At 43.4% G+C, this 10,412-nt stretch overlaps 1 protein-coding gene across 1 annotated transcript; it reads left to right on the forward strand.

Moving 5' to 3' along the window:
* The first annotated feature begins 4,026 nt into the window (after positions 1–4,026).
* Positions 4,027–10,375, forward strand: LOC110526238 (putative RNA polymerase II nuclear localization protein SLC7A6OS). The gene is made up of 5 exons (XM_021607033.3): positions 4,027–7,801; positions 8,702–9,004; positions 9,182–9,388; positions 9,677–9,782; positions 9,918–10,375. Exons 1-5 carry the CDS (start codon positions 7,610–7,612, stop codon positions 10,025–10,027), a joined length of 918 nt encoding a protein of 305 aa, XP_021462708.3. The 5' UTR covers positions 4,027–7,609; the 3' UTR covers positions 10,028–10,375.
* The last annotated feature ends 37 nt before the right edge of the window (positions 10,376–10,412 follow it).

The raw sequence follows: 10,412 nt of genomic DNA on the forward strand, positions 1-10,412 counted from the left end.
CAGGAACTTAAAGGTTGCTAGATTGAGTCCCTGAGCTGACAAGGTAGAAATCTGTCGTTCTACCCCTGAACAAGGCAAGGTGGCTTGTTCCTAGGCCGTCATTGTAATTAAGAATTAGTTCTTAACTGACTTGCCTAGTTAAATAAATAAATAATATCCTAGACGCATGAAAAGGGGAATGTATGTGGAGGGTATGGGTCAACAGAAGATGAACAGCAGAATATAGATGTTGTGGTGGCAGTTAGAGGACGTCCTCCGGAAGTTGTCACAATTACTGTGTAAGTCTATGGAAGGGGGTGAGAACCATGAGCCTCCCAGGTTTTGTATTGAAGTCAGTGTACCCAGAGGACAGGCTACTGTAGACCTTCATTGCAAAACAATATGTTTTAATCAACTATTTGGTGACGTATATTTAGTATAGTTTTATTGAAATAAGATAACTTTTTAAATGGGGGGAGGGGGGTGTTGGAACTGAGCACTGAAGCAGGCAGCGGAGTCACTTGAGTGAGGGGAGACAGAACAGCATGCTTGCACGTTGTGACAACTTTTTACCAGTTGTTGGTAGGCTATGTAAATTGTCATTATGGAGACACATATTTCCAACTCTTTTTCCATAAAACATAGGCTAACATGCTAGAACTGACACGCACCAAGACATAACCGGAGACAACAGGAAAACGACTTTAGGCGCTCTAGAGTGCATGAGATAAATTCGCTCTGAGGTAGTTTAAACAGCATTCTGATGTGGACTACTTATAGAAAAAAGGGTCTTACGCATGCTCAGGTCTTGGGTCTCGAGCGCAGCACGAGTGAAATCTTTAAATGGAAGTTATAGAACTCCCTAGCATGCATCCATTCCAGGAAAAAGTCCACAATGAAACTGATATTAAATGTAGAGAATGATACATTTGCATCTTCAGGCTACTGAAGCCTACCATGTTATACAATAAATATGTTGAAATGACGATATCACTGGAGTCATTGCAAATCAATTTGTGCCACTTGTGTAGCCTACCTGGAGCTGACAAATGGATTTAATCAGTGGTGGAAAAAGTAGGTTCCCCAATTGTCATACTTGAGTAAAAGTAAAGACACCTTAATAGAAAATGACTAAAGTAAAAGTGAAAGTTATCCAGTAAAATACTACTACAGTAAAAGTTTGAAAGTATTTTATATTATAATATTTTTTATTTATTTAACTAGGCAAGTCAGTTAAGAACAAATTCTTATTTACAATGACGGCCTACCCAGGCATAGCCCGGATGAAGCTGGGCCGAATGAATGCTGCCCTATGGGACTCAAAATCACAGCTGGATGTGATACAGCCTGGATTTGAACCAGGGACTGTAGTGACACCTCTTGAACTGAGATGCAGTGCCTTAAACCGCTGCGCTACTCGGGAGCCCTAAATCATAAATATACTTAAGTGTCAAAAGTAAATGTAATTGCTAAAATATACTTAAGTGTCACGCCCTGATCTGTTTCACCTGTCCTTGTGCTTGTCTCCACCCTCTCCAAGTGTCACTTATTTTCCCTGGTGTATTTATTCCTGTGTTTCCTGTCTCTCTGTGCCAGTTCGTTTTGTTTGTCAAGTCAACCAGCGTTTTGTTTCTCAGCTCCTGCTTTCCCAGTCTGTCTTTTCTTGCCCTCCTGGTTTTGACCCTTGCCTGTTCTGACTTTGAGCCCGCCTGCCTGACCTCAAGTCTGCCTATCGTCTTGTACCATTTGGACTCTGACCTGGTTTTCTGAACCCCTGCCTGTCCTGACCTCGAGCCTGCCTATAGCCTGGTACTGGACTCTAACCTGGTTTATGAACTCTCGCCTGTACCCGACCTGCCTTTTGTCTACGCCTTTTGTCATAATAAATATCGGAGCTCAACCATCTGCCGCATGTGTCTGCATTTGGGTCTCTTAAACAACTTCTTATGGCTGCAGGGGCAGTATTGAGTAGCTTGGATGAAAGGTGCCCAAAGTCAACGGCCTGCTCCTCAGTCCCAGTTGCTAATATATGCATATTATTAGTAGTATCGGATAGAAAACACTCTGAGGTTTCTAAAACTGTTTGAATGATGTCTGTGAGTATAACAGAACTCCTATGGCAGACCTGAGAAGATATCCAAACAGGAAGTGGAAAATCTGAGGTTGGTCGATTTTCAACCCAGACCCTATTGAATACACAGTGGGATATGGATAAAGTTGCACTTCCCAGGGCTTCCACGAGATGTCAACCGTCTTTGGAAACGTGAATGAGGCTTCTACTGTGTTGTGGAGCCGGATGGGAGCTCTTTGAGTAAGTGGTCTGGCAGAGAGCCAGGTCCTGGTCACGCGCATTTCACATGATAGCGACCTGGTTTCCATGGCTTCTCTACAGACATAGGAATTCTCCGGTTGGAACTTTATTGAAGATTTATGATAACAACATCCTAAAGATTGATTCTATATTTAGTTTGACAAGTTTCCTCGACCTGTAATATAACTTTTTGATGTTTTTGTCCGACGTTTGGATGGACCTGCAAGAGCGTTTGGATTTGTGTACTAAACGTGCTAACAAAAGTAGCTACTTGGACATAAATAATAGACATTATCGAACAAATCAAGCATTTATTGTGGAACTAGGATTCCTGGGAGTGCATTCTGATGAAGATCGTCAAAGGTAAGGGAATATTTATAATGTGATTTCTGATTTCTGTTGACTCCAACATGGCGGATAATTGTATTTATTTTCTGAGCACCGTACTCAGATTATTGCATGGTTTGCATTTTTTTTTTAAAATCTGACACAGCGGTTGCATTAAGAAGAGGTATATCTATATTTACATGTCTAACAATTGTATTTATCAACATTTATAATGAGTATTTCTGTAAAATGATGTGGCTCTCTGCAATATCACCGGATGTTTTTGGAACTAGTGAACGTAACGCGCCAATGTATACTGAGATTTTTTTATATAAATATGAACATTATCAAACAAAACATACATGTATTGTGTAACATGAATTCCTATGAGTGTCATCTGATGAAGATCATCAAAGTGTAGTGATTAATTCTATCTCTATTTCTGCTTTTTGTGACTCCTCTCTTTGGCTGGAAAAATGGCTGGGTTTTTCTGTGAGTTGGTGGTCACCTAACATAATCGTTTGTGGTGCGTTCGCTGTAAAGCTTATTTGAAATCGGACACTGTTGTGGGATTAACAACAATATTACCTTTAAAACTGTATAAAATACATGTATGTTTGAGGAATTTTAATTATGAGATTTCTGTTGTTTTGAATTTGGCGCCCTGCACTTTCACTGGCTGTTGTCATCCCGCCAGATCAGAGGCAATAGGGATGACCAGGGATGTTCTCTTGATTAGTGCGTGAATTGGACCATGTTCCTGTCCTGCTAAGCTTTCAAAATGTAATGAGTACTTTAGGGTGTCAGGTAAAATTTATGGAGTAAAAAGTACATTATTTTCTTTAGGAATGTAGTAAAAGTTGTCAAAAATATAAATAGTAAAGTACAGATCCCCCCCCAAAAAACGACTTAAGTAGTACTTAAGTAGTACAAAGTATGATTACAATCATAAACCCAGATTTTAGTCAGTAAAACTAGCCTATGCCCATTGAAATGATAAGGCAATCTCGCAAAGAAGCCATTTGTAATGGTTTGTAGTCTTAACGTCTGGCACATAACGGCACAATTGCCAGAAAATAGTCTAACATTCGTTTAATAAGGGCAAATGACATTTTCTCTTGCGACATTTTCAAATTCCTTTATTATTCACATTAGGTCATAATTATTATTTTGATGGAAAACCTCATTTTGCTTCTTATGTCGTTAGAAGTTAAGTCGATATTCCTTTTTAATTCGATTGATAATGTTATTGAAAAAGTTTATTTGGCTAAATGTGGCAACTCCTCTCTTGCTGTGAAAAACTATTTGGGGCTAGTTTTCAGGCCTTGTGTGCGGGTTTTGAGTAGTCATTGAGGCTAGAAATGTAGCTAGACCAGGCAACCCTGCCTCCTGGAAGATCTTCTGACGTCCTTTCCCGAGAAGGAAGGAAAGATGGCGGAAGTGTTCAAAACAAAGAGCGCGTCGCGCAATGTTGAATGTTCTGAATGGACAGCAGTAGTATCGAAAACTGGAACAAAAAGGAAATTGTCTAAAATTGTAGTGGAGGATATGTGTATGAATGATAATGAATCGCTCCTTGTTGGGATGCTTTTGTTGAGTAAGGATGCATATGTGGGAGACCTGTTTGAGGTGTTTAAAACGGTGAAGTATGAGCTGGAAAAAGTGGAGTCTGTCAGCGTGACCAGGAGTGGTCTTATTTTGATGAATTGCATGTCTGAAGAACAGAGGAAGGTTGCAGTGAGCCACAAAAGAATCCGGACAACAGAAGTTTTGAACTTTGGAGTAGAGCACCCGTCAAAGGAGTTATCTCAGGGGTGACGAATAATGTTCAGGTTGAATACCTGAAGATAATTCCTGGTGTGGTTGGTGCCCGGCATCTGACCCTTTATTTTTCGAAAAATAGAAAATACCTACGTATGTGAAGCTTGGTTATGTAAGATACGTCGTAAGAGCTTTCATCCCCAAACCATTGCAGTGTAAGAATTGTAAAGTATTTGGCCATGTTTCAAGTGTGTGCAGACAGACAGAGTATACTGAAGAACGGTGTGTAGAAGAACGACGGTGTTGCACTTCAAATCAAATCAAATTTTATTTGTCACATACACATGGTTAGCAGATGTTAATGCGAGTGTAGCGAAATGCTTGTGCTTCTAGTTCCGACAATGCAGTAATAACCAACAAGTAATCTAACTAACAATTCCAAAACTACTGTCTTATACACAGTGTAAAGGGATAAAGAATATGTACAAAAAGATATATGGATGAGTGATGGTACAGAGCAGCATAGGCAAGATACAGTAGATGGTATCGAGTACAGTATATACATATGAGATGAGTATGTAAACAAAGTGGCATAGTTAAAGTGGCTAGTGATACATGTATTACGTAAGGATGCAGTAGATGATATAGAGTACAGTATATACGTATACATATGAGATTAATAATGTAGGGTATGTAAACATTATATTAGGTAGCATTGTTTAAAGTGGCTAGTGATATATTTGACATCATTTCTCATCAATTCCCATTATTGAAGTGGCTGGAGTTGAGTCAGTGTGTTGGCAGCAGCCACTCAATGCCTTCTGGATGATAGCGGGGTGAACAGGCAGTGGCTCGGGTGGTTGTTGTCCTTGATGATCTTTATGGCCTTCCTGTAACATCGGGTGGTGTAGGTGTCCTGGAGGGCAGGTAGTTTGCCCCCGGTGATGCGTTGTGTAGACCTCACTACCCTCTGGAGAGCCTTACGGTTGTGGGCGGAGCAGTTGCCGTACCAGGCGGTGATACAGCCCACCAGGATGCTCTCGATTGTGCATCTGTAGAAGTTTGTGAGTGCTTTTGGTGACAAGCCGAATTTCTTCAGCCTCCTGAGGTTGAAGAGGCGCTGCTGCGCCTTCTTCACGATGCTGTCTGTGTGAGTGGACCAATTCAGTTTGTCTGTGATGTGTATGCCGAGGAACTTAAAACTTACTACCCTCTCCACTACTGTTCCATCGATGTGGATAGGGGGGTGTTCCCTCTGCTGTTTCCTGAAGTCCACAATCATCTCCTTAGTTTTGTTGACGTTGAGTGTGAGGTTATTTTCCTGACACCACACTCCGAGGGCCCTCACCTCCTCCCTGTAGGCCGTCTCGTCGTTGTTGGTAATCAAGCCTACCACTGTTGTGTCGTCCGCAAACTTGATGATTGAGTTGGAGGCGTGCGTGGCCACGCAGTCGTGGGTGAACAGGGAGTACAGGAGAGGGCTCAGAACGCACCCTTGTGGGGCCCCAGTGTTGAGGATTAGCGGGGTGGAGATGTTGTTGCCTACCCTCACCACCTGGGGGCGGCCCGTCAGATAGTCCAGTACCCAGTTGCACAGGGCGGGGTCGAGACCCTGGGTCTCGAGCTTGATGACGAGCTTGGAGGGTACTATGGTGTTGAATGCCGAGCTGTAGTCGATGAACAGCATTCTCACATAGGTATTCCTCTTGTCCAGATGGGTTAGGGCAGTGTGCAGTGTGGTTGAGATTGCATCGTCTGTGGACCTATTTGGGCGGTAAGCAAATTGGAGTGGGTCTAGGGTGTCAGGTAGGGTGGAGGTGATATGGTCCTTGACTAGTCTCTCAAAGCACTTCATGATGACGGAAGTGAGTGCTACGGAGCGGTAGTCGTTTAGCTCAGTTACCTTAGCTTTCTTGGGAACAGGAACAATGGTGGCCCTCTTGAAGCATGTGGTAGGGATCATGATCCCGAGTTCCTGGAGTGCCCTGTAAGGTTGAATTGAGGTGGCAAAAGTTTGAGCGGTCAATCGAATCTCCTATGCGAAGGTGATTAAAATAATTGAGAAAACTTTCGCAAGGCACTGTAGCTACTGACAAAGAAGAACATCAACACAAAGCAGCTGCTTTACAAGTGGGATGCACTGTTGAGCTCTACATCCCGAGGGGTTCATGTTGATTGTACAGAGATTGTGACAGCCAGTAAAATGGCGTCCCTTGAAAGGGCAAGAACAAGAAGTGTGTCAGGAGAAGTGGAGTATTATCATAAGGAGACGGATACTTGGAATACGGAGAAGGAATTAAGGGAAAAAGAGAGGCAGAGGAGGACGAAGAGAGAGAAGGAGGAAGAGGGTGAGCTTGAGTCTGTTAAAAATGGCAGAAAAAAAGAGAGATTGTTTGTTAAAGAAGAATGGAAGAGGTGTAAGCAGATTGAGCTTTACAGATTTGAGTATTTGTGCTGAATGCATTACATTGTTACAGGTGTCAAGCTTATGGGCATGTGGCAGTAGTGTGTAGGAGGGAGGTTCCTAGGTGTGAGAAGTGTGCAGGAGGGCATGAGACAAAGGAATGTGTAACATTGGGGAAATTAGTTATATGTGTTAATTGTAGGGGTGCCCATGGGGCTGGGGTTCAGAAATATCCTGTGCGAGAGAGGCAGTTTGAGGTTTCCAGGGTTAGAGTAGTGCAGAAGTTGTGGTACGCTGAGGCGGTGAAGAAAGTAGAGGAAGATGGGTCAAGGGGGAGGGATCTTGAGAGGAGTGGTGTGAGTACTAGATCTGTACCAGTACAGGCCAACAAGTGATATATGTTTCAGTGAGGTTGGATTTTTATTATTTATAGCAATGGTTATCAACTGTACTGCAGGGATGGAACATAAGTCACTGAATATTGGTGGCAGCTGCAAAGAGTTATTTGGGTCAGAAGAGTTACAAGGTGTTAATTGGTGGTGTCCCAACCTTTTAGGCTGTTGGCTTGAGGTAGGATTAAAAATATGTATTTAGTGGAGTAGGGTTAGATGGTAGGGTATGTGTTGATTTATGTATTTTATGATTATTTATTTTAAGTATAAGGAGTATACTCCAGTCTAGTAGGTGGCGGCAATGCAACATTTGTTGGATGCCAACCGCCGTAAAACCTAATCGAAGAAGATACCATAGTATTGGGAGAATCCTGCCTCCTCTTTCACAAGTGCGACTATAGCTAGCTAGTTACGGTAGTGCCAGCTGGAGCAGCCATGGATCCAAGCACCACTATTCTCCGGGTGAAAAGAAAGAGAGGAACTGACCCTGCCGATGCGTTGCTGCTTGCCTGTAAACGTATTCGGCCAGAGACCACATCCCAGACCGCTGGGGAAACTGTGCCTGAGCCCGATGATGTAGAGGTTGAGAATTCAGTCTTCAAACTCGTGGCAACGGTAGCGTCACAGGTATGGGCCGCTGTCAAACCACGGTTTTTTGTGGGCGCTGTACACAATCGGCTGGTGCTGTGCAAGACACTCAAGTCTGCTGTTTTAGTTTGGCTAGCTAGCTACCTAATGTATTTGATGTTAAACTAACTGTAGTTAGCTTATCAGCTGGTTAACGTTAGCTATATACATTGTATTTTCTCTTCAGCTCAAGTCATCCTTACTTAGGTAACTGGCTAGTTCGCTTTGTGTTGATTAGCAAGCGAGCTAGCTGGCTAACAACACAGATAGCTTGGTAACTATCGTTCGCGAGCTGGCCTACGTTTTCGTTAACTTCACAGCACCAGTATCTGGTGTACCTGTCTCTTGCACATCTGCCATTTCAAGATCATGGGACAATTATACATTTGTATATTTAGCTAGCTAGGAGGAGATAATCCTTCGCAACACCTGTTTGGGTAGAAAATAAGTTTTATTGGCTCCCGAGAGGCGTAGCGGTCTAAGGCACTGCAGCTCAGTGCTGGAGGCGTCACTACAGACGCTGGTTCGATTCCAGGCTGTATCACAACCGGCCGTGATTGGGAGTCCCATAGGGCGGCGCACAATTGACCCAGCGTCGTCCGGGTTTTCCCGGGGTAGGCGTCATTGTAAATAAGAATGGGTTCTTAACTGACTTGCCTAGTTAGTTAAATAAAAATATGAGTTGGCTGGTCATGGTCCAGAGTCAGTCATAGCTAGTTTCATAACCTATTGTTTTATTTTCAATGTAAAAGAGATCTTAATGTTTTCTTAGCACTCAGAAACAGTTCTTGGTAGCTAAGTTTAATTTAGTGAACCTTTTCATGTAATGCACTGCCAGTCTTATTAGTCTCAACTGTCTTTGTTAGGATAACTGTTTCCCTACATTGTCACCATTCTTAGGATGCCCCAGTCCAGACACAGGTTCGTGAAGCACTGGCCCGCCCCCGCATGGCCCACGCCCTGCGCCCGTCAGGCAGCTCCCAGAGGATTGTGGGAGATCTGCGGAGCGTAAAGTGGAGCACCAGGCGGGAGGAGCGATACAGGATCCTCTCCAGCCATCGAGCAGGGATGCCTGCAGAACAGTCCCCCTCAACGCAGCCAGAGCCCACAGAGGAGCCAGGGAAAAATGCCTGGAGCCTGGGTGAAGTTCAGGTGTTTGACATCATCCAGGAAGATGGGGACCCGGACAAAGCACCTAGAAAGGTAGGTGTGAGCTGGGCTCCCCTAGCTAGAGCTGGGGAAACGTTCTATGTAAACGTATCAGTGCCCAGTTCCCATATGATGAATTCAGTGGATCCAGATTGTAGCCTACCTGCCACTGACACATAGGCCTAGTATTTGGATGGCTTGAATTTGATGCTTATTGTGACTGTTTCCCAGTTGCTGACCCCTGACCCAGAGACGATCCTGTGTAACTCGATGAAGATGCTCCGTGAGAAGCTGAGTGTGTCTGGAGAGGGTGTGGGTGTTGAGCATCGTGAACGGGAGGACGACTACGTGTATGACCTTTACTACCAGGAAACAGTCGCTGCAGGCTGGATCCAGGACATCCTGTCCGTCAGGCCCTACTCAGACGAGGGAGAGTTGGTAAGGGTCAAAAGTGTATCTTAGAACTAGTTTTTACAAACTTTATGCCCAAACTCAATCAATTGGGCTTCTCAAAAATATGGTTGCTGTGTTTGAACTTAAAAATAAATTAATTCAAATACAGCTGGCTCTCTCATTTAGATTTTTCACCCACACCACTTTCAATTCAAGTCCCACCTTGTTGCGGTGTTTCCAGACTATACACAGTAGCAATTGAGCATGGGACAAGGTTAGTATCTGAATAACATAAAATTATGCAGGAGGAATAACCTTTTCTTGGATTTCCAGGTGCCTGACTTGGTGGTGAATGAGGAAGTGTATGAGAATGAAGAGGGGAACTGGAGGAATGACTACCCAGATGAGGATGGCAGTGACAGAGAGGAGCGCTATGGAGGTAGGCTAGTACATTTATTTTGATTGTATGAAGTTCACAAAAGCTTCACACAATGATTATCAAAGCTCCCATAGTAAGGATAGTTGCATTACTAGTTTCTCTCCGAAACCTAATTTTGCCGTTCTCATCCTGAAGGGTCCTGGGAAGAGCACTCATACAGTCGGAGATCCTGGGACCAATACCAGGGCGAGGTGATGCAGGAGTTAGATGATGATGATAATGGAGACAAGGATGACTCTGACTGATCTCCAACTTTGAGCATTGGTGGTTGTCTTTTTTTACTGTGCAAGTGTTGGTGTGAATGTGTGGTAGATGTGTCGCACATAACTATGGTGTGCTTCTGGTTTAACTTGTATGTTGGTGAGATGGTTTGGACTGCGTGTTTGCATGTTGTGCATGGTAGTACGTACGTGTAAGCGTATGGTAGTGATTGTGCATCTGAAAGTGTGATACTATGTGTGGGTCTACATTCCCTGTCACACGGGAGTTTGTACTCTTGATGTGTGATGAAAGTGACTCCAAATCCCTTCTGTAAATATGTAGATGTGTATAAAATAAAGCTTTCAAAATAAATGTAAGACTTCCCAAAGAAATTGTGCATTATTGCTGTAATGAATGAAATTATACTGC

The sequence above is a fragment of the Oncorhynchus mykiss genome, chromosome 6 (assembly GCF_057628025.1).
Source record: "Oncorhynchus mykiss isolate SJ-2025 chromosome 6, ASM5762802v1, whole genome shotgun sequence".
NCBI lineage: Eukaryota > Metazoa > Chordata > Actinopteri > Salmoniformes > Salmonidae > Oncorhynchus > Oncorhynchus mykiss.

What these genes read in the sequence shown, in the direction of transcription:
- LOC110526238 (XM_021607033.3), top strand. Translation starts at nt 7,610, where the DNA reads ATGGATCCAAGCACCACTATTCTCCGGGTGAAAAGAAAGAGAGGAACT. An exon ending in ACTCAGACGAGGGAGAGTTG is followed by an intron (nt 9,389 to 9,676) that starts GTAAGGGTCAAA and finishes TTGGATTTCCAG; the next exon opens with GTGCCTGACTTGGTGGTGAA. An exon ending in CAGAGAGGAGCGCTATGGAG is followed by an intron (nt 9,783 to 9,917) that starts GTAGGCTAGTAC and finishes CTCATCCTGAAG; the next exon opens with GGTCCTGGGAAGAGCACTCA.